The sequence below is a fragment of the Pleuronectes platessa genome, chromosome 13 (genome assembly GCF_947347685.1).
Source record: "Pleuronectes platessa chromosome 13, fPlePla1.1, whole genome shotgun sequence".
Lineage (NCBI taxonomy): Eukaryota > Metazoa > Chordata > Actinopteri > Pleuronectiformes > Pleuronectidae > Pleuronectes > Pleuronectes platessa.
The window spans coordinates 13140112-13166585 of record NC_070638.1 but is presented as its reverse complement, the minus strand read 5'-3'; the positions used below and the strand labels follow the sequence as shown (position 1 = coordinate 13166585).

General features: G+C 45.1%; 1 protein-coding gene across 1 annotated transcript; it reads left to right on the top strand.

Annotated features, from left to right (window-relative positions):
- The first annotated feature begins 300 nt into the window (after positions 1-300).
- On the top strand, positions 301-26173 carry LOC128454185 (myomegalin). The gene is made up of 40 exons (XM_053437474.1): positions 301-2471; positions 3907-4044; positions 4129-4248; positions 4336-4428; positions 4530-4754; positions 4859-5017; positions 5107-5208; positions 5831-5968; positions 6114-6293; positions 6451-6645; positions 6729-6911; positions 6987-7103; positions 7591-7671; positions 7793-7899; positions 8012-8154; positions 10418-10712; positions 10824-11148; positions 12265-12469; positions 12560-12676; positions 12796-13058; positions 13151-13362; positions 13574-13691; positions 13787-13904; positions 14146-14200; positions 16238-16485; positions 16563-16667; positions 16756-16917; positions 17064-17318; positions 17755-17886; positions 17969-18085; positions 18173-18362; positions 18443-18564; positions 19374-19610; positions 19718-19819; positions 20367-20587; positions 20672-20815; positions 20929-21067; positions 21416-21462; positions 21719-21773; positions 23416-26173. Exons 1-40 carry the CDS (start codon positions 1167-1169, stop codon positions 23529-23531), a joined length of 7386 nt encoding a protein of 2461 aa, XP_053293449.1. The 5' UTR covers positions 301-1166; the 3' UTR covers positions 23532-26173.
- The last annotated feature ends 301 nt before the right edge of the window (positions 26174-26474 follow it).

The window sequence follows — 26474 nt, the reverse complement described above, 5'->3', positions numbered from 1 at the left end:
CAGTCAGCCGAGCAGAGCTCAGTAAACCGGGCAGGAGGAAGTGAGAGACTCCCGGGGGAGGACCACTCCATCGGTTCAACAACAAACCTTGAGATAAAGCAGATATTCTCTGGACACAGGACACATCAATGTGTTCGTGTTTCAAAATTAGACTCATCATCAGGAGTCGGAACAACAGTGCATGTTAAGCCAGTTTGACCACTGCACCGGGCTTCCTCCTCCACCCCCGCGTCCCCGGAATGGTTCGGTCCTCCGCTGCAGGTCTGCTTCATGCAGCCTCTTCGTTATCAGCCCAGAGGATCGAGTCCGGAGGATCGAGCCCTGTGTGTGTGTGTGTCTACAACGTGTTTGTATCGGCCCTGAAATGATCGAGTAGTCCGCTCATCAGAGACGGACACCGGGGGAAGGACTCACACTGTCCCGGGAAAACTGTTACAGCTCCGAGCGGCGGGTTATTATCTCCGATCACCGGCGATAATGACCGGTAATGACGGCTCGCGGTGCGGCTCGTGTGTCCCTGACAGCCGGGGGATGGTGCCGAGGAGCGCGCGGTACTGTGGAGGAATCCTGAGCACACACCACGGATAATACGTGACGAGACAGGGACATTAGTGGGGAGGTGCGCCATGTTCCCGATGCACCTGCACCTCCAGGAAATGAACGGGGATCCTGAGCATTGACGGTCACAGTATTTATCAAGCTGCTTTACCTTCCCTGCTACAACAACCACATGTGCGACCATTCTCCACCAGCCTGATCACTGCTGCCTCAACCTCGTCTTTAAGCCAATGAATCAAATGCCATTGTAAGGACCAGTGTCACGAGGAGCTCGACACCGCATCAGATGCTTTTATTTTGACACGGGTGTCTTTCCTTTACACTGAGGACCAAAGTGTTTTCATCCATCCTTTAGAGGGGTGCTGGAGCCGATCCCAGCTCACATTGGGTGAGAGGTGGGATACATTTTGGACGAGTTCACGCCCAATAACCTAACTCCAATCTGCATTTCTTCATACTGTGGGAGGAAGAGAAGAACTCCACAAAAAAAGACTCCAGCCTTACTGTGGTTCAAACTGGGATGCGACTAACCACCGTGGTGCCCTGGTGTCTTCATGTGACAGCTAAAACGATATTCCTCGCCACCTAAATCCTCATTGACCTGTGGAATGCTCGATCTCAAGATGAAGGAGACGTGTCGCATTTGTGGCCGGGAGCTCTGCGGCAACCAGAGGCGATGGATCTTCCACCCCGCCCCCAAGCTCAACCTCCAGGTGCTGCTGTCCCATGCCCTGGGGCAAGAGCTGACCCGGGACGGCAGAGGGGAGTTTGCCTGTTCGAAGTGCATCTTCATGCTGGACCGCATGTACCGCTTCGATACGGTCATCGCCCGTGTGGAGGCCCTGTCCATCGAAAGGTTGCAGCGGCTCCTGCAGGAGAAACACCGGCTGAGGCATTGCATTGGTGGACTCTACCGGAAAACTAACTCAGAAGGGGGAGCAGTTACAGTTGCTGGAAGTAATGAAGTGCCAGGTGATGGCATGGTGGACATTTCGGGTCTCACTCATGCAAAGTACTGTGCCCTGCTCCAGGATGACCTGGTCTACTCTCTGTACGAGTCCTGGGCTGACGACAACCCAGACTGTCAACAACACCACCACCCACAGTGTCCTGCAGGACCCGGGTCAGAGATTACAGTCGCAGGCTCACAGCGCTGTTTGCCCGGCACTCCCAGGAGGTGTCGAGGATGTTCCCACTGGCGGGTGGCAGACTCTGACTATGAAGCTGTTTGTAAGGTGCCCAGGAAGCTGGCAAGGAGCATTTCATGCGGGCCATCCACCAGATATTCAGCCAGTTTTATCGGAGGAGGTGGTGGAGAAAAAGACCTAGAAAGTGTTGACGATTCAGAAGAACACCCTTCCTCTCTCACTCTGGTCCCCGGTTCTCAGGACCCCTCGAGGACATCAGACAGTGATCGAACCCTGGCCGGACGTATCAGCTCCAGCCCCTCTGTAGCATCCCTGGAGACGGCTGAGGACTACCTCCAGCCTGGGGCCATAACAGATGGTCCTCTGAGGTCCCCCAAGGACCCCATAGATGACCAGTTATTTGATTCCCTCTCTGAGGAGCACATGGGAGCCCCACATGGTCAAGTATCACCTGGGCCCAGCCTCTCTATGGCCCTCTGTTTTCTGCAGAGCTGTGCCATCTACCGGCCAGTCCGGAGCTCTAAGGGAAGCAAGCTGCCAGTGCTCCTCCGGAAGAGCTCCAGTAACGGAGCCATGAGGCTGGGATTCTCTGATTCTGTCCTCGGAATGTCGTATGGAACTCCAGACAGAGAAAGTTACATCCTGATGTCAACACCTGAGCTGGAGACCCCTCTGATCAGTCTGAATCAGAACTTCAACCTGACTGACATGGAGGATATATTAGAAGATCTGTACAAAGAGTATCCTCGCCCACCTCCACACCAGGTATAAAACCCTGACGAGGGCCGTGGTGGTGCTGATTAGAAGTGTTTACTTACTGTAGGATGATGACACTTGGTGGAGAAGTAGGATTTTTTCCTATGCACTGCAAATCTGCTGTATCTGCAGCCTCATGTGAACCAGTCTTACAGGCTTTAATCTTTGACAGGCGAATGGGGCAGCCTCCCCACTTCTGACATTATTTTAGCATAATTAGCCTCATATCCATCTGTCAGTTGATTGAATCCTACCACAGCCTCTCTCACAAGCTCTTTACTCTGGAGAATGTGAACTATGGAGATGTGTGTGGGTCTCCTGCTTAGTTATCTGTGTTAGAATACATTACATGAGCGGTCAGGTGTGGGTAAGCGGTGAAACAGGACATGGCCTAATTTCCTAGTGTGTGTGTGTGTGTGTGTGTGCACTCATGTAGAAATAGGTCATTGGTTATGTCAACAAATTGGAGGTAAAGAGTAAAAACGCATTGGGCATTCTGCTAAATGTTTATGCTGTGAATCCATGTCTACCTTCTGCTGCAGCTGATACATAATCTGAAGCATGAACACTGCCTGCAGACAGATAACTCATCCAGTATTTCCAGTTGTAAATTAAGTTGCAGCACAGGATTTTCTGCTCTAGTACATAAAGAGAACGTGCGTCAGTGTTTGAGTACATGCAAAGAGACGGCTTCACCTCCCCTAGCTAATAATCATATTTTAATCATTATATTCTTGGGGGGGGGATAAGATGAATGAGATGATCTTCTTTAATAAGAGTGCGTGATCTTGGTGCAGGGGCTGCTGACTGAAGTAGGTTAGACGTGGGGGGGAGACATTAAGACAGAGTGACTCCACTACTGCCCTATTTTCAACCAGAGCCCTTGAGGCAAAGTGATACATGCAATGTCAGACCACCCTTTTTTCTCCGTACTGGTTGGCTGCCGCAGGAACATCAATTTAGTGATCATTTTATGTTTTTAATATATATTTATTTTGTCTATATCATCTCTAATTAAAGTATAAATCATTGTGTATCATAATAATATCCTCCCAATCAGGCTTTCATTGAAACTTGGAATTATTCATACACCGTTTATGTAAAGATAATAGTAACACAGATAACACACACACACATTACCATACCCACACACACACTATCCAGGGGCTCTCTCCTCACCCAAGCTTTTTTCAAAGTACACACATGAATGAGCAGGGTTTCTAAATGTTGTACACACACAGTGTTACACAACCCACTGTGAAAGTTATGCAGCCTTGAGACTCTGTATCTTTCACGAGGCAAATTGTCTTTGTCACAAATCATTCAGCAGCTGGACTTGATCTGATGTTTGAACCAGTAAACCGTCTGAACTGTATATTAACTGAAATATTGCTTTTTTAGGTTTTTTATTTTTCAATTCTTATCTTAATGGTCTTTATTACAGAGTCTTGTTGAGGAGCAGCAAAGCCAGCTGAACCAGTATGAGTGTGCGGCCGGTCAGTGTGTCAACGAGCTGCAGAAGGCCCAGCTCCACGTTCAGTCCCTGCAGGCCAAGATCCACGAGAGCGAGGCCAACAATATGGTATGACATGTAAAAATCGCCTTTGTTAAAAACACACTTGTGGCCTGATGATGGCCTGACTGTGATCTCTGTCTTCATCTGCAGAGGCTGCAGGAGAATCTGAAAGAGATGGAGTTTGAGCTGCGTTCACTTCGCCAGGCGGCTCAGAGTCAAGAAAGAACCATCCAGGACCTGTCCGAGTCAATGAGCACAAAAGACAGTGAGGTGTGTTTGTTGTTGTGCTGTTGGTCAGTGTGAGGTGCTTCCTGCTCCAGTGGAGAAGGTACTCATACATATTCATTCTGCTTTAAGGCTCAGGAGCTGTATCACATGATTGAAGGGCAGAACGCCACCCTGTGCAAGCTGCAAGAAATTGTCCACCGCAACCAGCTCACTCAACGCAAGGTGAGACCCGATACACATCCTTAATGATAGAGAGACATCTTGTCTCCAGGTTAATGTCCTGCTGTTTGTGTAACCTTGGTCCGTGGTCGTTCCCTCTCCAGGTTCAAGAAGGGGCCAGCGAGTCCTTGACGCTCGCCCATCTGCAGAATGAGCTGGTGGGGGTGCAGAGCTCCCTGTTCTCCCTCGGTCTGGAACTGGAGGCCAGCCAGAGGAGTCTGAGACAGAACCAGCGGCAAGGGGACGACTTAGAGAGGTTCAAGGACAGACTGAACTCTGATTTGCAGGAGGCGCTGCAGCACCGGGAGGTCACCGAAAAACACAACCAGGTCAGTGTGTTTGCGAATGCGTTGGTGTGAGAAAATTAAATAATACATTGCCTTGAAGTGTCAACAATGCAGCGTGTGTGTAACCGCTCGTCGCTGCTCTGTAGGACCTGCGCTGTGCCCTCCAGAAAACCCGCTGTGAGCTTCAGGCTAAAGAAGCAGCTCTGAAGGCGAGCGAAGCTGAGAAGCTCACTGTGGTGCTGGAAAAAGAAAGAGGCCTCGAACAGCTCAAACACTGCCTGAAGGACAAGGAGCAACAGTTGGAGGTAACACACATACCTACACACTTTGTACACACACTGAAAAAAAACGTACAAAGATTTCTGATCCTGTCTAAAAACCTTTATCTCTGTAGGACTACTCAGACATGTTGGATTCAACAGCAAGCTCCAAATCAAGAGATGCTCTGCTGGATAAACTAAAAGAGCGTATTAAAGACAGAGACAGAGCTCTGGAGGTAACACAAACACACACACACACACACACACACACACACACACACACACACACACACACACACACACACACACACACATTCATATACACAATGAGAGTAAAGACTGCTGTATCATGTGGATCACAGTATAATAGACTGGGATTCATGGGACAGTCATGGGAGCCCTGTCTTGGAAAATATCGAGGTTCTTCATGAGAAAAGAGTGAAGTGTGCATTTTGTCGAAAGAGCCGCTGGCAGACAGTTATGCAAAATCCCTCACAAAGCAGTGAGTCAGCATAAATGTCTGCCTCAGACAGGAGGGAAAACATCTCATTGTCCTCTTAAATCCTGTGGCAACCATACAGCCATGGTGGGGGAGTGCTTAGAAGTCAGAACTTAGTGCAGTGTGCTGGTAATAATAAAATGTTCCATGAAAAGTCTCCACATTTCCCCTAAAAAAATCACTAAAATGCTAATTTCATACCCAAAACATTTTATTTTTATTCATTTGTGATAGATGAAAGACAATGGAATCTTTCATAATGGCTCATTTTTGCCGTCAACCTACTAACTGAACACTAGAAAACAGAAAAATGCAGAATTAGCAGCGATGTGATTTTCTGTACCTCTCGCTCTCTGCAGCGCTCCATTGATGACAAGTTCCGCAGTGTGGAGGAGCGCGAGGCCCAGGTGAGGGGGCTGCAGCTGGTTCTCAGGGAGAAGGAGCGAGACTCGGAGAGACTGAGCTGCATCCTGTCCAACAACGAAGAGACCATCACGGTACGCTCATTGCACCAAAAGATATCAGACCTGCTGGTTTGTACTTGTGGCCAGGGTCTGAGCTGACACAGAATGGTTAGTCTTTTGGCCCACAGAATCTGATCTGATCTTTTTGTGTGGTTACACCTGTGATCTTGACGACTAGAGTCTGGACGGTTTGGTGCGAGGCAAAGAGCTGGAGCTGGAGCAGGCGGCCGAGGCCTACAGGAACCTCCAGTGGCTGAAGCAGCAGAGTGAGGAGAAGGAGAGAAACACTCTGAGAGAAAAGGAGACCATCATCAACCAGCTGCAGGCGGCCCTGCAGAGCCGCAGCCAGGAGGCTCAGGTAACACACAGACACGTTTTATGGCTTTTGTTAACATGGCTTCTAATTGTTTGCTGTGCAATTTTCAAAGCTTCGGAAAACCATCCCAGGTATAGGAACATGTGTTGCTTGTTCTCACTTACATTTTTTGTGTTTTTTTCTGTGTGTGTGTGTACAGGATCTGACAGCCGCCCTCGTTGCCCGAGTGCAGGCCGGTCCCACGGAGGTTGTGGAGGAGCTGAAGGCTCGGCTGGTGCTCAAAGAGAAACTGTTCCAGGAGCTGCTGTCAGACCGCACCCGCCAGTCGAATGAACACCAAGCACGGGTCCAGGATCTGTTCAACACTCTGAGCTCCAAAGACCAGTATCTGCAGGTATGCACTGTGACTAGTACATCAAACTGTTTACAACTAAAATAAGTTAGAAAACCTTCAGTGCCTTCCTCTGTCTCTCCCAGGATTACTCCTACAGACTGTCCTTAGTGATCAATGAGCGGAGCGGCCAGCTGCAGGAGCTACGCAGACAGATGTTGCTACGAGAGCAGGAGCTGCACGAGCTGAGACGGGACAAGGAGAGGGAGATGGGAGGAGAGAAGGAGCACCTGCAGAGTCTGCTCAAAGAGAAGGAAGCTTTTATCAAGGTATCGGTCCACTCATGCATTCCCTTGCTCTCGTCTCCTGTATATCTGAAATTCACCGTGTACTTTACTCAACAGGAGCTGATGCAGGGTCAGGAAGAGGCAATGCAGCTGTCTTCTAAAGAGAGTGAGGCAGAGATGAAGACCCTCCAGGAGGAGCTGCAGCTGGTCCTGAGGAAGGAGAGAGAGGCTCAGGTATCTGTGTGGACCCTGAAATATAATATCTTTATCTTTACTTTAGAAACCATTGAGGGGGGGGGGGATACACTAATAATCAATAAATAAAATGACCCAATCAAAAATCCTTAAAAAAAGATTTTGGATTAGAACAATTAGAGGAATCAAATATAGTAAAGTAAAAACATAACTATCCAACCTTGCCAATAATAATGCCAAATAAAATACAGTTATGTGAGACGTTACAGTTAAGTATAAAACAATTTAAACTGGAATTTGGAAGGTTTAAGATCAAATTTCTTAAATGTCCAAAGGGTAGAAGTGTTAATTTAAGGATGTGCTATATTTTGTTCCACTCGTCAAATTCACAATAGATAATGCAGATTTTCTAAGTTTAGAACAGCAGGAATGAATTTTCAGACGATGCATAAGAAAGGTGCCTGTGTTTGCTTTTGTTTATTAATCTTACAACATCAAGTCATGCCGCTGTGTCCTCTTCTTGCAGGAGGAGCTCTCTGCTCTGCGTTTGTCTTTAGCTCAGCAGCAAGTCGAAGGAGTGGCCACAAAAGACGGCTCTGATCCCCAAGTAGGATTTCTTTCTTTATTCCCAGTCAGTCAGATGATATTTAGAGGATTGTGCTGATTAAGAGTTGTCCATTTACTCTCCATCTCCTTCCTCCTCCATCCTGCCTGCCGATCTGATTCAGTGTGTGCTTGAGCAGCTTGTCTCAGAGTACAACAAGCTGAATGATGCCCTGAGGGCAGAGAAGAGATTATACCAAAATCTCATGCACATGCACACCAAGAGTGACAGGTAGGGCAGCTGCACCCGGCTCTTATCACAGTTTCCTCTTAATGCAGTAAGTATTTTGCCCTTAAGACCTTAATTTTGCCCTTTTTCTGTTCTCGTCTTCTCCCCCTGGCAGCAGCTCAGAGGCGAGGCAGGCCCTCCACACTGAGCTCGACTCGGTTCAGGCGCTGCGTGGACAGCTGGAGGAAGTGCTGGCCAGGACCCGTAGCATGGCGTTGGTGCTGGAAAGGGCGGCCAAACGGCAGCCCGACTTTGGAGGTGGGGATGGGCGGGGTCGAGCCACAGGGGCTGCAAGGGGCACTGTCACTAACTCTCTGTGATGCTCTGTGTGACACTAGCACTGTTTATGTGGGAAGAAGCTTCCTGCTGCCACTGGCGGTCACTGCTCTGAAAAACCTGTGAAGCTCAAAGTGTGAATGAAAATCAAAGCAGGGCCGTCGGTGTGCAGACGGCTTGGTTCAGGTAGCACAAACACTACAGAGGAACCTTAACGCTATGAAGTGGCAATGTGCAACTCAGAGTCTTATTTATTAATATATTCTGTGAGTGTGGTGTGAATATGTTTTTACATTAAACCGCCTGCGTATTGCTTTTGCAGTGCGACTGTTCTGTATTGCCATTGTTTTTGTTACTGTCTCTCACCCGTGTCACTCTTCCAGCCTTAACGTCACAGTGAAGTTACGTCTTGTGGAGAAAACGACAAACTCATGCCTTACAGTGAAAACGTCTCACCATCCACCATTTGTTTTACACCATCTGTGCGTGAATAGGATGTGCACGCTTAAGATACAAAGCCAGACCAGTTTGCAGTGAAGATTTCCTCAGTTCAGCTTAACCTTGGATCGCTTTCATACTGGAGTAAACCTGCTGTAGTTACATTTTAGTCCGACAGTTATGCATGAAACATAAAGTCAGTTTCATTAGGTCAACGTTGATATGTGTATTGTTTTTAGCTGCTAGTTGAGCTTTAGTTCAGCTTTGTACAAAGATTGCAGTAAAATATATATAATAAGTTAATATGCAACCTGTGAATGGCAGATATATCATTCCCTCTTTAAGTATTTATAGTTTGTAGTAGACAAAGTGCATTTTCTCGGGATTTGTGTCCTGATCTCTCAAAGATGGAATCCGTGTCAACACTTTTTTTTGTATTTTAACTGCAAAATAAACATGTGCTGGCATTTCGTCAGATTTCTCTTTTTTGTTGTGTTTAATTGGGGATTTGTTTAAGAAAATCCCAAACCTGAAATCCCCCATCTTGATCCTCGATACCCTTTCCTTCTTTCTCCAGAGATCAACCCACCTTACATTTTATCTTTTCTTCCCGCAGCCTCCAAGTTTATATCCTCAAATGTCCTGTCACATCTTTTTTAGGGACCTTAGGAACCCACACGTTATAAATAGCTTTACATAATGTCACATTTAAATGTCAGGAATATAATAATTTGTCCGATTACTGCAGATAATTCTTACAATATGTGTAACCAGAAATGTCCAATCCAAACAAGTGTTTTTCGTTCATGTCATGCATGAGACTGTCGCATGGTTTTCATGTTTGCATGGCTGTTCTGCTTTAACAGTAAGACGTTCACAATGTCAATAAAGGGGGACGCTCATGTGAGCCCTTTCACTCAATTATCACCTGATATAAAAACAAAACATAAAATCCCTGTTGGTTGAAATGACACACATATGAACGCGCACAGTGTACAGCTACATGTGTCCAGTGTGCAGTGTGTGTACAGGGCCCCACGTCCAGTCAGTTCAGCTTACAGAGCGCTTTGTTCAATCATTAATAACCCAGAAGTTTCCTGCCCTCTCCCGAGCAGCACAAAGACAATTCTCACATTTATACTTTATACTTTTACACTTTCCTTTTGAGGTAATCCCACAAAGGCTGATTAACGCACTGTAGAATTACACACCCAAACACCTATGATTCACATTCCCCATGGCACAGACTGTTTATGTGTCTGTTGTGTATCATTTGGGCGTATTACGTAAAACACTTTTCTTTTGAAATCCCTGCCCGTTTCTTTCCACCCAGCCTCTGTTTCCTGGCAGCACACCAACATCCATGTATGTGTTTCCTCACTGGCTCTTTGCGTGAGTGTGTGTTTACAATACATAAAACACAAGAATGTGTTGTATATTTATTTTCCGATTTAGAACACAAACACCTAACACAACCTCTGTGTAAAGGATATAGGAGCTTAAATCCAAAACATTTGTTTCAGTTTGAATTGTTCTAATTCTTTTTCATGAACACACACACACAGACACTCACACTGGGCTGTAGCGCCTTGAATGTGTTCTTGGCCGGTTCGCACTATGACATAACATTTTATTTTAGTCCCATGACTCCCAAAGTGGTGATCCAGTACAGGCAGAGCTGTGGAGAGACGGAGAGTGAACACTAGAGAGGGAGGGATTTCAAAGTACAAGAATAAGAAGGAAAAACATTTGATTAGGATTTTAAGTAAAGAGCAAAAAGCTAATTATGTGTTCTTTGTGTTTCCAGAGCTCAGCACAGAGGAGGAGGAGGAAGGAGACGATGCAGATGGCAGCAGTGACGAGTTCTCGGACAGCATAGAGGAGGATGAGGATAAAGTGACGGCGAAAAGTTTGTCCTCCGTTCAGGCTTCTGTGGCGGCTCCTGAAGCCGAGGCTGTGACTGCAGGGCTGGTGAGGGCTTCACTGTCCCGGAGAGCTGAACTAAAGCAGCTCGAGGAAGAAAAGAAGACACTTGAAGTCCAGCTCGAGGAAATAAAGTCCCAGCTGGAGAGGAATGGATACACATCTGTGGCCCAGATGAGGTGCATATTTGTCTGAGAGATGTTTTGATTGTCCTCGAAAACTTTGTCTGTTGTGTTAGCCTGAAAGCTTCAATATGTTTAAGTCTATTTGGTTTCCATTTTCAACTGTAGGAGTGCAGTGCAGAGGCTGCAGGAGGAGAACCAGGCTTTGAAAGAAGGACACCTAGGAGCCGTGGGACTGAGGACAAACACAGAGGAGAGTCACAGGAGCCAGAACTGGGAAGAAGAGGAAGAGGAGGACGAAGAGGAGGACATTGAGGAGGACATTGAGGAGGAGGAGGAGGATGAAGATGAAGAGGAGGGGAAATCTTCGGTGCTGGTTGGGAAGCGAGGTCCTCCGTGTGTTAATGTGAGTGAGGAGCAGGGGAAGAGGCGCTGCACCAGGCCATGCTCCCTGGACCTCGGCACGCTGACATCCCATCATTACACACACCAGGTAACACATTGTACTCTACACTGTAATCTACATTAGTTTATGTCCATAAAATTAAAACTGGGAAAACTTAATTGACTCATATGAGCAGGTAATAACCATCATAGAAGATGTTATAAATTCACTGGAAATGTATTATGATCCTTGCATCTGATAAAAATTGTATACAGAGCTACAGGGGATAAAAGGAATAATTGAGGAAAACAAAATCTGACACATTTAGGGAACCGTTATCTATGAGTGTGGTACATTTAGTCGAGCTTGTTTTGATTTCAGTAGACAATTGGGCGTTGGCTAGTCTTGATAGACATTAATTCATTTATTTTTTCATGGCTGTGGAAAAACAGTGCCAGAACATTTTGAGGTGAATAGAAGTGGCAAAATATAAAACAATATTAACGTAGTAACACTCCACCTCTGTCGATGTAGCCTTGTGTTTGAGGGCTGTAAAGCAGGTTTTAGCTAACTCTGCTCGAGTAGCTTTGCCTCCAGGCCCCTGACCCTCTTATCACTGTGTTGTTTGTTTACAGCCTCCGTTTGAGGATGTTTCGTTCTTTTAGTCCTGTGGTTGTTTATATAACGAATGGATAATCCAACAGTTAGCATCACACTCTACAGTCAATAAGAAGACTCCAATGTTTTGCCTAAGTGAAAGTAGAAGTACTCAATTAAAAGTAAAAGTACCACATTCACCTTTTGACTTGACTAAAAGTACTTATTCCCTAATACAGTCAACTACATCATTATGGCAGAGTCTCCGCCTCTTCTGAACCCATATATGGTGTTTCTTCTTCTGCTGCTGCAGGAGGCGGGGTCTAATGTCACCTGCTGGTCTGATTGGATCAGTGGATCTATCATAATTTATTATTTTAAATATACAAAAACAATGTGAACATGTAACACAAAGCACTGCAAAAATGTTGTTGCGGAGAAAGTACAGCTATTGGCAAATAAATGTAGTGGAGTAAAGGGGGAAAGTACCTGAAAATACAACTACTTTAAGTAAAGTACAAATACATGGCAAATGTACTTAAGTACAGTTATGATGTAAATGCTGGATGTTTCATCCCACCACTGCATTCCTGTTTTACAAGACGCTTCAACCCTTTGCTCTTGCAGGAGGTGGAGCCTGATGGTGACAGGAGCGAGGTGGGAGCGCCCTGGCAGGATGTAGACGAGGGTCCCGGTGAGCAGACGGCCCGCCTGCGCTCGGACCTGGCTCTGAGCCACCAGGAAAACCGAGAGCTGCAGGAGAGACTGATGGTGTCTGAGGCCACGGTCCACGCTCAGGCGGAGCAGCTGAAGGACTACAGAGGTCTGCTCAGTGAGTCTAACACCCAGGGACTTCAAGTGTACAAAAACCACAACCAAGCATTTGCAAGTGTAAAAGGTTTTTGGCCGTTTCTCTCTGCAGCCGAGACGTCGGTGCAGCAAGCCAATAAGCAGGTGCAGGTGGATCTTCAGGATCTGGGTTATGAGACGTGTGGTCGCAGTGAGAACGAAGCTGAAAGAGAAGACACCAGCAGCCCTGGTAAGAAACTTTTAAAACATGACAACCAACATCAATGTTCTCCTATATACATTCATTCATACATTCATCATGCATGAAAACCTACCCCCCCCCCCCCCCCCCCCCCCCCCCCCCCGCAGAGTTTGACGATCTGGAGATGTGCACGTCACTGTCCCATCATCAGGACTATGATGGTGCAGGCAGCAGCTGGTTCGCTGGTAACTGCAGTAGTAACAGAGGAACTTATGAAATGGGGGATGAGGCCTCTGTCCAACATCTGGTCCTGGATCTGCGCTCACAGCTGACCCGCTGCCACAAAGTGATCCGTGGGCTGCAGCTGCGTGTCCGCTCCCTGTCTGCCACCAGCGACTACGCTTCCAGTCTAGAACGCACACCCCGAAAGGTACGGGAACCTTTAAACAGCTGGTCTGCGTCATTGTTGTAATATTACTGATGCTTCATAGAGCTTTTTTGTGAATCACTCTCACCTTCTAGGTGAACTGGGCCTTTGAGAAGTCACCAGCCCCCAGCGGTGTGGAGGAGGATGAGGGCTGGATGTCTGACACCCAAGGGATTCGCTCAGGGCCCAAACCCAGCAGGGAGCTACAGGAGCTGATGGAACGAGTCACGTCACTGGAAGCACAACTGAAGAGCTCCAGACTGGAGGGGAAAGACCAAGCAGAAGAGAAATGTGCCACCTGGCCTGGGTGAGTGGACAGAGACAGAAGGGCTGTGGGGACAGGGGCTTGTGAGGATTATCTCTTACCCCTGGTGGGTCAATAATCCCTGCATAAATAACCCAAGACACATTTATTTTATCTAGAATTAGTCAACAGAACCACAGTCACTGGACTTGAAGTAGAGTTCTGAAAACATTCCAATAAAACATTCCTCCAATGCTTTCCCCTCCCTTCACAGGAAGTACAACTCTCTGATCCAGGCTCAGGCTCGTGAGCTGTCCCACCTGAGGCAGAGGACGAGAGAGGGGCAGGGGGTCTGCCATATCCTCACCCAGCACCTGGGGGACACCACTAAGGTACTGCAAACGCCTTCTGAATTACTTCAGTTCTCTTTTTATTAAGTAGACTATTTATTATTAATGCTCTGGCTCACATTCTCTACAACGTCTAGGCCTTCGAGGAGCTGCTGCGAGCGAACGATATTGATTACTACATGGGTCAGAGCTTCAGAGAGCAGCTGGCACAGAGCTCTGCCCTGGCACAAAGAGTGGTCACCAAGATCAGCGGACGTAAGAGACGTCCTCTCCTTTACCTCCCACGCACACAAAACTACTTCATGTCTTACAGCTTTATATTAAATTAAATTAATAGATAGATAGATAGAAAGAAAGAACTTTATTGCCTGTCCCAAGTGATTATCAGTCCTCATTCTGACAGGGCTCATCAATACACACATAATTCACATTCGTCAACACACAGTAAATATTTAAGTCAGCAATACGCACAATTTACATTTACGTGTTTCCACAGGCGACCGAGCAGATAGCCATGATGACAAAGCGGGCCACGAGCTGCTCGCCCTGAGGTGAGTTAACTTTCACATGATGACTGTGTGAGTGAAACAGAATATTAGTCACAACTTGAAGTGGTGGTAAGATTCATTTAACAGTGACAATAAATACAAATAAATATCCTGTATCATGACCTCCACCAAGGAGGTTCTGTTTGCATCAATTCAGAGGGAGCAGGATTATACCTATTTACTTATTATACAATTCAACTGATTTCCATGAAATCTTGGAAGAGATGGGGCGCTACCCAAGGAAGAACGTATTAAATGTTGGAATAGATTTGGATAAAAGAACAGATCCAGGATTTATTTGTATTTTCTATGACATGGTGATATTGTGAATTAGCCTTGGTGGAGGTTTGTGCACACGGGGCCTGGGCCTGAGAAGAATCCATTCGATGTTTTACATTTGTCTACATTGCAAGATCTGGCATTTTCACAAGATCTTAAAAAATATATCTGACATCATGTGGATTCAGCGAGGTAGTTTTGATAGTTGAGTTGATAGTTGTATGTCATATTTACAAATAAGACTCGTTTTGGGGCAGATTCTGAGGCATTTCTTTTATACTTCTGCTATAAGAACATGACAATCATGTTTAGGATTGTTGGGCCTTGTTGGAGAAATGCACTACTCTAGAAAGCATTTTATATTATGCAGTACTCAGCATTTGAAAAGGGGCAACCTTTAAACCTGCAGATCAACACAGCAGCCGCCTGTGGCATCCCCTGCAAAACTGTGATCACTGGATCTCCCTCTAAGTCATTAGGTCGCTGTGTAGAGCGCTGGCTCTGATTAGTTTACTCTGTCATGTGACGCTCTGCTGCACGCAAGCTGCCGTCCACATGGCTCCTTATTTTGGAGAAGAGACAGAAGGTTGCTGGTAATCCACATGCTGGCCCAAATGCGGATCCTTTACCGTTAAGTTGCTTTAGTTGAATAGACTTACAGGTGTCCCACCAGCCCGGCTTAAGAGGCTTAGTGTGACAGGGTTTTCCTGGTGGTGCCTCACACCTCACAAGACTTCTCCTGCTGGATCAGAACTGCTGCCTCCTTATGTAGCTTTTGTTTTGAATTCATCTTTACGATAGATACCGGTAAAGCACCAGAGGACATTAAATACGGAGCTCAGTAGTTGTGCATCAGGGACGCTCACAGACTGGACTCGGCCAGATGGCTCCTTTGTGGAAATCTATGCTTTCTAAGAGCAGCCCCATATACAGGGACTCTCTGTGGTCGTTCTCTGTGGGTCGCAGACAGGCAAGCGAGGCGGCGTGTTGCAGGATGCTGTTGGAGAGAGACAGGGAGTTCATGCTTCAACAGCTGAAACAGTAAGAGTTGCACTTGTGGTTAAATATCACAGGTGTATTTACAGGAAGCGCGTCTCTGTAAAACAAACACTACTACTTGTAAATGCTGGCAGATTGGCCCAAGTACAGAGGATTAGCTTTAAATCGTTAAAAGAGATTACTGAAATGGAAAATAAAATGACTTTAAGACTAAGCTTGAGATTTTTTAGAATGCAAGATGGATGAAATTTATAATGTATTTGTTGTTTTGTCTCAGAAAATGATGTGTCATCTCATACTTACTATGTTTTATTTTGTATGACCAACAATCCAACACTTCAAAGACAATAACATGAAGTATCATGTAGCAAAGAAAAGCATCAAATTCTCCAAATTAATGAATCTGTTTAGATTATTTTGCTTTTTGCTTTAAAAAACGACCTGTTATTACATTCAACCATTTATTTTATTAACTAAACGGTTTCGGAAACATTTTAATTTATCAGCAAATTGATAATAATAATTCATTAATTACAAAATGCAAAGCTCTATAAAAATGGGTAAGTAAATGTAATGAAGTTATTTCTTGTTTTGCTATTAATGACGTATGTAAATGTATCATGAATACTTTAAGTATAATATCATCATAATTAATAATGTTCATATAATACATGATTATTAATATAATAGTTATTCGTAGCCTGATATGGACTTGCTGCATTCCTTTCAACTCACTGTGTAATATGTGATTCTCATCCTCAGGCTGAGTAAAGAGCTGCGGCAGAAAGATAAAATCATTGAGTCGCTTCACACCAAGCTGCAGGAGCGTCCTGAGACCCCGTCCAGCTGCCATGCCCTCTCCGAGACCACCGACCAATCAGACAGGACCTCCTTGGTGTCCGACGACTGCAGGACCAACGAGGACCTGGACCTGTGCTCGGATTTAGACAGCAGAGAGTATCAGGAGGAGCACCGGCTGCAGCAGCCAGGACACGGATCAGAACCAGACGGTAAGTTTCATCTTTCTTTCTCCCTCTGTGCGAACACACCTCTTCTATCCTTTCACCTTCCATTCCCCCTCTTCTAGTCCGTCCATCTTTCCCTCCTCCTCATGGCCTCCTCAAGTCCTCCAGCAGCTGTCCCAACATGCATTGCTATGCCCCTGTGGCTTGGACCAGTCAGACCCCCAGAGGTATGGGACTCAAAGATGGTAAAAAAATAGATGACCATTTCCTCCTCTTCCTCCATGTTACACATCACTTCCTGTCATTCTCCCCCAGCCCTTTACGGTGAACCTGTTTCCCCCCTCTTCCCTGTCCCCCCTGGCCCTGACGTCTGGGGTAAGGAAATCCCTTCTGACCCCTGGCCCAGGGCCCTGTCTGTGATCGCTGTTCGCCCAGAGCTGGACGCACTGTACAAACGGATGAATGAGCAAAACAGGGGTGAGGGGCCAGGGAGTGTGCTCAAAATCATAAATTAAAGACTTTCATAACTTCTAATGTGTGTGTGTAGGCACGGTCTCATAATCTTCTCTAGTGCCTTAATGAAAGTGTCTCACTCTTGTTTGTCTGTGTGTTTATGGTTTCAGGCTTTGCACTTCCCCATGACAAGACCCTGTTCACACCCTTCAACAATCACAACCAGCACGACCACTCCAGCTACAGCCTGCTTTCCCATCATGCCTTTCAACAGCACCAGCTGGGTGGCATCCCTGAAGGCCACTCTCTTAAATCTGACTCATGTCCAGTGTCAGGCGGGAATTTGTGGGACATGGAGAACCTGGTTCAGCAAGGTGGAAGCTTTCCTGGATCATCTGGGCACCAGCCAGGAAGCAGCCACACAGGTGGGGAGAAGAGATATTGTAATTGCTCTGTGTTATCATACACCAATGGCTTAATTAGCAGATAATTGTAAATAATAATAAAAGTTATATAATAATAATAATGTTTGTATATTTCAAAACACAGTTACAAGGTGCGTTACAGGTTAATAATTTAAAATTGAAGGCAAGAAATTTGAAGATCACACAGCATTGTAGTAAAATCAAGATAAAATGAAACATAAAATGATTAAAATAGTAAGATCAGGTAGGAGTTACAATTCCTGAGAAATCCCACCTTTAAAAATGTGTCTTCAAGAAAGTGGAGAAAGAGTTGAACAGATGGATCTCTTCGGGGAGGTTGTTCCACAGTGTGGGAGCCCTGACAGAAAAGAAACAGTCACCTCTGGTCCTCATGAGACTGGAATGGTTATTTATAATTTCATCTGCTTTTATCTAGGGGTGAATTTGATAGAGGAGCACCTGCGGGAGGTGAGGTGTCTCCGTCAGCGTCTGGAAGAGTCCATCAGGACAAACGAGAGGCTCCGCCAGCAGCTGGAAGAGAGACTGGCCAGCAGCGGGCGTGACGGAGGTACAATAACCCTCCTACACTCAGAAACATGATCACTTCTTCCTCTCGAAGAGATGACATCAAATTACTTGTGTTTTTCCAGGGGCACCAACAAACATCTACATTCAGGGACTGGATACAGTTCCTCAACTGTCCAACGAGATCAGAGTCCTGAAGCAAGACAACCTGGTTCTCCAGTCTCGCCTGCAGGCCAGCACAGGTACAGAATCTGAAATCCAACTGAAGCCTTCTCCTTTGTTTTTCTTTTGATGTGTGTTAACTCGTGTGGACTCTCCTCGTCCCTCAGACACGTGTGAGGAGGTTGTGCAGTTGCGGGAGGCCGTGTTTACGGCACGGGCCCGTCTGAAGCAGGCGGAGCTGGAGGCCGAGCAGTGGAAGGAGGAGCTGAGACGCCTTCAGACTCACAGTCAGGAGCAGGGACAGCAGATACACACGATGAGACAGGAGCGACAGGACAGTCAGGAGAGAACCAACAGGTGGGTGCATTTGTGAGCATATAGATTCCAACCTGTTCACGTCACTTGACCTCACTGTGTTTTTTTATGTTCCTCTGCAGGCTCCAGCATGAGGTTTGTCTCCTGCAGCAGCAGCTATGTGAGAGCAGGGAGCTCATCCACTCACTGCAGAGTGAACTGCAAGTTTACGATCGAGTGTGTTCCAGCACAAAGGCCAGCAAAGGTCAGGAGCTTATTGTATACACTAGCTTTTTTTATTATACTACCCTTTTTAAGTAGGATAATAATATCCATTTGATTTTAATGTGTAGAACTATCTGTGAAATTTCTTACTTTACCGCCATCTCCTGGTAGTACGATGAATGACATCCTTTTAGAGCCATGTACATGCATAATCATAATAACTTTATTGATAAAACATCTTTCAAAGTATCTGTAACAAAGCAGATAAATTATACCCCATCATTTACTTTAGTTCAGTGTATTTCGTTCATTTCATTTCATTCAAAAACTGTTTTACAAAATAAAACAATAAGCTTATACACATTCCATGAACACAAAAAGGAGCAGAAAGAAGAAAAATGTTACGTTAACCCCTTTCATATAAATAACGTGACATAAATACAGATATCCATTCCTGTTTTGGATTTCCTTTCTTTTCACATATCACATTATAAATCATTTATATGTTAATCAATAGCCAACTTCATAACATATATGTGATCCAGTTCAAATAAAGATCATACTGTTTCATTTTTATTTGTATTAAATTTTAATTTAATTGTATCTGAGCAACATTTTAACACTCCATAAACAGAAATACACATCTGGTTTAATGCAGCGTGTTGACATAGATTTTCGAAATTGTGCTTCCTTCGATGATCCTTACTAATTCGATTTTCTGAAAGGAAACTATGTATGGCTTTACAATCAACTTATGGCCATTTGGTAAAAGTACATTGGCATGGAAGGTCAAAGCAAAGCAAGCAAACACGTTCCAGACTCCCCAGTAAATGTGCGTGTTGTCTTCAGGCTACCTGCGTGAGCTCCCAGGTCTACCAGTGGAGCTGGGGGAGCTGCTGGGGGAGGTGAGGAGTCTGCGGGCCCAGCTGCAAACCAGCGTCCAGGAGAACAGCGCCCTCAAACAACTGGAGCTCCACAAGCAGCTGGAGCAGAAGCTGGGTGCCGGCTCCCCTCGGATGCCCTCCCTCTCTGCCCTCACCGCCAGCCCTCAGAGAGAAAACTTCTACAGACGTCAGCTGATGCACGGTGAGATGGGAACTTCATGATGTACTAGCTTTTACGTCAGGCTCGGCGTGCTGTGTTGTGGTTTGCGTTATGTCCAAGCCTGGATTGTGCATCTGTGTGCTCCACAGACCCAGCTCCGTCTCCACCGGTCAGGGACATTGGTCTGTTTAACTGTGGATCGCCCGGTCCTCCCTACTCAGACCTGGACGACAGCCATAGCACTGCTAATGGTGTGACACTCTAACTGCATGACTACAACTTAATCTTTGATTTGTTGGCTTGTAACTTAGACTGTGAATAAAGATGAACGACACGACTCCAGTTCCCCGTTGTCCAAAAATGAAGCCAAAATATCCTGGATACTGGTGCCGCCATCTTGTGCTTTTGAGTCTGTGCAGTAGTGATCGTGGTGTGGAGCCGTGGTGTCTCAGCTGTCAATCATGACGACCCCTAAAACCCAGGAAACAGGAGTATAGTGTGATGAGAACTAAATGACAGGAACCATTGTTGACAAAAATCTATTTAACATGTATTTAGATTTTTTTGTTTGGTTCATGTTCCATCCACTAAGGAGGGAGGAGGCGGGGTTTATGATAAATACTGCACCCAGCCCCCAGGGGGCGATCAAGATGATTTGGCTTCACTTTTATCATGTCTTCCATCTTTATATACAGTCTATGGTTTATTAAAACTATCTGTTGACACTTTATTTGAATCACTTCTTAACTCCAGTAGAAGACAATACCACCACGTCATTTAAAGTCCTTGTATCTCCAGCAGATACTCTGGACCCTCACTCTGAGCTCGAGGGGGAGGCCCCCGACGGATCGTTCGCAAACCGAAACGGCCGCCACGCCATCGGTCACGTGGACGACTTCAGTGCTCTGCAGCAGCAAGTCCTCGAGGGTCGGAGCCTCGTCCAGCGCATGGAGACGACCCTGCAGGCCTGCCTGGGCCCGCCGCTGCTGGAGAGCCACGAGAAACAGAGCGGGGATCTGGTGAGAGACAGAGAAAGAGTTTCAACAAATCACCAACTAATGTCTGCAGACCACAATATGAATATAACCGAGTTCCTGATGCAGGTTCTGGACTATGGATACGTGAAGAGTCTGCTGTCCAACACCAGGACGCTGAGGCAGATCCTGGAGGAGTCGTTGTCTCTGCTGAAGATGTTCTGGAGAGCAGCTCTGCCCAGCGCTGATCCCTCCGTCCACAACCTAAAGAAGGTTTGTGATATTGTATGACTCCTCCGATCTTTAATAGCTCTCACTGTCAAACATGTTATGTCAGTTAAGTTGAGACATGGTGACACAAGTTTTGTGTGTGTGTGTTTGTGTAGGAGCAGTGTATGCACGAAGAGATCTTGTCCTTGAGACTGCGGATGTCGGAGCAGGAGGAAGTTCTAAAGGGGACGGTTCAGAGACTGAGGAGCACCAGCCGCACCAAGGAAAACATGGAGCACTTCATAGTCAATCAGTGTAAGTGTTTCTTACAGAGAGAGAGAGAGGGAGAGGGAGAAGTGTAAAACAACAGCCCTAATAAGGTAAAGGAAGGGAGAGCGAGACAGACCCTTTGTGGTAGTGGAGAGAGAGATTTTAGGAGGTTTATCGTCCAATAATCTTTTATATACTGGCCTCTGTGGATTTATTTTAAAAGTATAAGTCTGATAAATATGTCCCAGGTCTAAATACCCCAAAAAAACTAAAAGTAAAGTTGTTATTTGTAATATTATTGTTAATGAGTGTGCTGGTTTGTTTATTGTCACTTCTTTGTTGTTGTAGTTTTGTAGCAGCACTTAAACTGTATTTGCTTTTGTTTTGTTGCAGTGTCGAGGACTCGAGATGTGCTGAAGAAAGCAAGGACAAATTTAGAGGTACTTTTCATTAAGATATGCTCTCACTTATCATATTATACATGATTATTGACATGGTTATTTGTGTACATATTCCATCGGTCACAGTACTTTTCTGTGTATCAGTATTGTATTGTGTGTCCCTGCTGTCCTATACATATTCAAGTGTTTGGTATTTGTGAAGTAAATTCATCACTTTGGGCTTTTTCTGTCTCACTTGTTCCTTCATTCTGTATTTGTCTCCTCCTCTCCTGTCGTTTTTTTTTTACACCCCCAGAAGAATGAGCTGAGACTTTCCTCTCTAAGCTCCTCCTCTTCCTCTCCTTATGCTGGTAACTGTCTGTCATCTCGTGGCCTTGTGGATAGGTAGACGTTGTCCCAGATACGTTGTCCCACTACCTAGTAGTGAGACTTCTCCTCCAGCATAACCTGTGAGAGCTGAAGTAAATACCTGGTGTCTGGGGCAGCTTTTACCTGAGTGTGGATTTGCTGTTGTCTAATAATGCTGGCATCACCGCTTCACCATCCCGTCCGACAGTCAGCTCCATCCTGGTTTAACTGTTCACTGTTGTTTGAAACATTTTATTACATTTCTGCTTTTATAGATAGACATGAAACATTCTGTGTCCGAGTAGAAAACAAAATGACAACGCAGCACAGGCACACACACACAGCAACATTGGTTGCCTTGTTTTCTACCTGGAACTACAGTGGCCCAGAGGTGCAAATCAGGAAAAATAGGACTTCGGCAAATCACAAAACACAATGGCGTAAACTCTAAACGGAAAAGGGTGCGACCTGCTACCTGTTGACCAGGCTCGTCACTGATTGGACGCACGTTTGGCACGACCCCCAGACAAGGAAAACAACAAAGGAACGTGAAAAGAGCATTTACACCCTGTTAGAAAGACAGAGAGTGCATTCATACAATCAGGGACGATCCTCCCAGCAGCTACTTCCCTTTTCCGTTAGAAGTTTATATTGTTGTGTTTTCTTATTTGTCCAAATTTGTCCTGTCATGTTTGGTATGACTCTCACACACCTTGTCATGGTTGAAGCACAAATCTCACAATACTGACACAAAACTCCAAAAACTTCCATCTACTAAGCCCCTACTGCACCATAGTGTCACTTGTTATGTTTCAACTGTGTCATGGTGGAGTCTATTTACAGCTTCAGACCCCCACAGTAGTGCTAAAATAATCAAACTCTGGTTTCCATGTGTGTCTGCTGTCACCCAGTCACAAGCGTGTGAATGCTGAACTACTCACTCATTCTCTTCATCTGCTAGCAGTTGCTTTTTGGGGATTTGATTACAACTAATGAAGCACAGCAGACCGCTCTTTTCTGTTGTGTTACTTGTTCTAAAGGAATAGTTTCACATTTTGGGAAAGGAGAATTTGCTTTGTTGCAGAGTGTGAGATGTGAAGATTGCCCCCACTGTGTTTTCTGAACACTACATGTGATGGAAAAGCCAGGTAGCATAGCTTAGCATAAACAACTTAAACATCAAAAACATCAAAAACAATGTAAAGTACCTTTGAAGCTTAGTAATTAATGCTGCTTTCAAATAGTGGAAACATTATTACATAATGAAGTACATATTTTTTTTAAGTGAAGGTAAAACAATAATAGAAAGGCCGGCCCGTATGGAGCCTGAGAGGCAGAACTCAGGGCACTGAACCCCTCCTTGCTGCTCCTTGATTGGGGCAGGATCATAATGATACAAGACTGAGATGTGTCTTTTGAAACAGCATATATATCTATATTATATCTTTATAAAATAGTTTCATTTTCACCGTACAGACATAAAAGTGCATTAAATCGTCTCATCTAACTCTCTTGCCACTATGCTGAACTACTCCTTGAACATTTCACCTCACCAGCGGTTTGTGAGTTTTATCAGGACCGTTTAAGGGAAGTTGTATAATAACTTAGTACTTGGTATCCTCTCCTTTTTGTCTCTGAACCCAGCTGAGGACCCAGGAGGTGCTGCCAGAGTATGGCCTGCTGATCGCGGTGTCCTGAAGACCAGCAGTGCCATTCTGCGTCCGGCCACGAGAAAGCGCAGCAGCGAGTGCCTGCTTTAGACTTTTGATAAGAACCAGCCTCAACCCTACCAGCTCTCTGACCTCTGTGCTCCAACAGCCAAGACCCCTCAAGCTCCTCCCTGTTTCCTCCCCAGCCTTTGCCATAAGAGTGCTTCCGTCCATCCCTCCCTCGCTCCTCTGGGCAACACGTGCACACCGTTATCTGCACCCCGAGCCTTACCTCCTCCCCCCCCCCCTCCCCCAACTACCACCATGTATGATTGTCTATGAGTGATGCTGGCAGCAGTTTACCTCGTGTGTGTGTGTGACAGAAGAAGGTGTGTGAAATGTGCCTCTGATGGATTCAGTGACCTATGTCCTACTGATGGAGCTGGTTGAAGATGCTCTTAAGACGCAGATCTCAGTCACGATATATCTTTGTTGTGACCAGAATGTTTATGTTAGTCATTGGAATCTGGTTTAGTGCCAAAAATACACAACATACAACGAGTTTGCGTTGGAGAATTTAGAGACATTTTGAGAACTGAAAGTTTAAGAGCATCCTCTCCTGACAGCCAGACAGCCTGTGGACAGACAAGTTGTTCATGCATGTTTGAAATGGCCTGTGGGGGAATTCTGCACATATGTACACACATATCTATATATGTGTGTGCGTGTGATCGAACACAGCTCACTCAAAGACAAGACTCCCTAAACAACCACTGCCACAGAAATGTTTACCCCCCCCCTCCCCCCCGGTGGCACTCCTACTAAGAAGGACATCTTCTCCTTTTTTTGTGCAAATGCAATGCAAAGAACAATGACGCCCACAATGTATCACTAGTCGACACAGTGGAGGAATGTAGAGGAGATGGGCGATCACTGCTACGTAGATCAAGTGTAGGAAGCTCATGAATGATATGTCAGCCAAGGGTTGTGAATAGTAGAAGAAAAAGCCAGAGGACGGTTCCATTTCAGTCACAAGACTCGGCCTTTCGGCACCAAAGTGCGGCTGTAAGAGAAAACAGCTGAGTTGAATTAATTAAATTCTTGAGGCCACTTTCTGTTCGGTTGGATGTGATTTCTACAGAGAGGTCGAAGTGCTCAAATGGAACCAGGCTAAACGCGTATTCAAGCTCCTCTGTAGGAGTTCTCATACGAGCATGTGCAATAATAACGTTTTTTCTTGAATGATCATGCTGCACCAGGTTATTATTATTAATATTTCTTTGCCTGACACTGGATTATTAGTCACACTCATTATATTACGACACTATCAGTGTAATGACTGTACTTTTTTTTCTGGAGTGTTGATGCATGAAAGAGATTGATAAATGGAAGAAAACAAATCTGAACTATGGAACAGTGGATTGGCCATCCTTGCCGAAGTTTGAAATTGGAACTCTTATTTCACTTTGACTTGCCGTATCCATGCGAATGACGAACTGTCTAAACAAACTTTTTTTGAAGCGGATCTAGAGCAACAGAGACGGTAACCGTTAACACGCGTGGTTTGATTAATTTTTCGAATTGTGCGACAATTTGGACCAAAACTTAACAGTGGATTTTTTCTGCTTTAGTCTTTATGGTCTTTCTTTTTAGTTCAGGCCGTCTTAACATTCCCATGGTAATGGCAATACGGGTTATCGAGTTCTTATAGATGACAAACTTTGGCAGGGTACTGGTGTGATCGTTGTTCTGTAATTCACTCACTCCTATCACTTCAATTTAACATTTAGTTTGATGTGTTGTCTTGCTGTACATTTGCCATTTTATGCTGTAAATAACCAGCTTTTTCTGTATGTACTTCTTTTTGTTTGTGTGTGCGTGTGTGCACGTGTGTGTGCCTGAGTGTGTGAAAAAACATCCAACATTTGCTTTTTGCAAAGTTGATCATCTGGGTAGCTGTGCAATAGCTTTATGTATTTTATTTTGATGTTAAACATCATTGTATAACACGTTTGCTACATTCACCCCCTGCGGTGTATGAGTCATATGCAGTGTGAGTTAGAGGATTGTGTCACTTTGACTTGATTAGTCACATAGATAGGAAATCCTCAGCAAAGCCTTCATGACATGTCTCAGTATTGTTAACAGATAACAAAGCTCTGGTTAACGTTGCTTTGCTCGCCTTTAAATTTAGCCCCAGAGCTTCTACAGCCTGCTCTCAGTGGTAGAAATGGCCTTGAACTAGTGCTTGTCTATCTGGAATCTGCCAATTTAGGTTTTATTTGCGCTCAAGTCCTCTGAAAAAGAGAAAAGTTGCCAAGTATTTCAATAGCTTCATATTTCCTAACGAAATGAATGAAGTTAAAGGGAAAATGTTTTAAAGATTTGTCTACTGTAAAAGAAAAAGAAAAGAAAAGCCAATGACTGGATCGATTGTGAAACGCTGGATCCACAAAGCACCTTTTTAGAGCGTAAACAAAGCCTTATTGCTATTTAATAAGAAGGGAATCAAACGGCAGTTTGAAACGATGTACTGCTGGTCCTGAGTTGCGTATGTATATACAGCTTTTTGATTGGTGCAGCTTTTATGTGAGTGGAAAGCAGATTTTCCTGATTTTGTGTAAAATGAACTAGAAAGCCGATGCAGGACTTATATGGATCCTGTCTCTGATGACAGTTAACAGCGTGTTGTGTTGGCACAAGTATTAGCAATGAAAGATTTTGGGAAAGAATAAATAAAACACTTAAAATCCTGTGTGGTTTCCTTTTGTTGAATGCACCTTCAATTCTTCTGTAATGTTTGTTTTGTATTTCGATCTCTATCTGCAAGTAGAGAAATGTTTGTATATATCTGGGGACAGAAAGCAGATCGGTTCCAGACGACCTGAGGGGTTCAGATGGTTCATAACGTAGCAGGAGATCAAAATATATGAGCCAGTATAAAGATCTTCAAACTGGAGTGGATATGATCCACTTTCTTTTTATGAGTGAAGACCTGAGCTGCAGCATTTTGAATTAGCTGCAGCTTTCCAATAGATTTTTTTGAGAGACCTG

Bases quoted from the DNA above. Each gene is read 5' to 3' on its own strand.
- LOC128454185 (XM_053437474.1), top strand. From the start codon at position 1,167: ATGCTCGATCTCAAGATGAAGGAGACGTGTCGCATTTGTGGCCGGGAG. The intron at 18,565-19,373 runs GTCAGGAGCTTA...TGTTGTCTTCAG, and splicing joins CAGCACAAAGGCCAGCAAAG to GCTACCTGCGTGAGCTCCCA. The intron at 19,820-20,366 runs GTGTGACACTCT...TTGTATCTCCAG, and splicing joins CAGCCATAGCACTGCTAATG to CAGATACTCTGGACCCTCAC.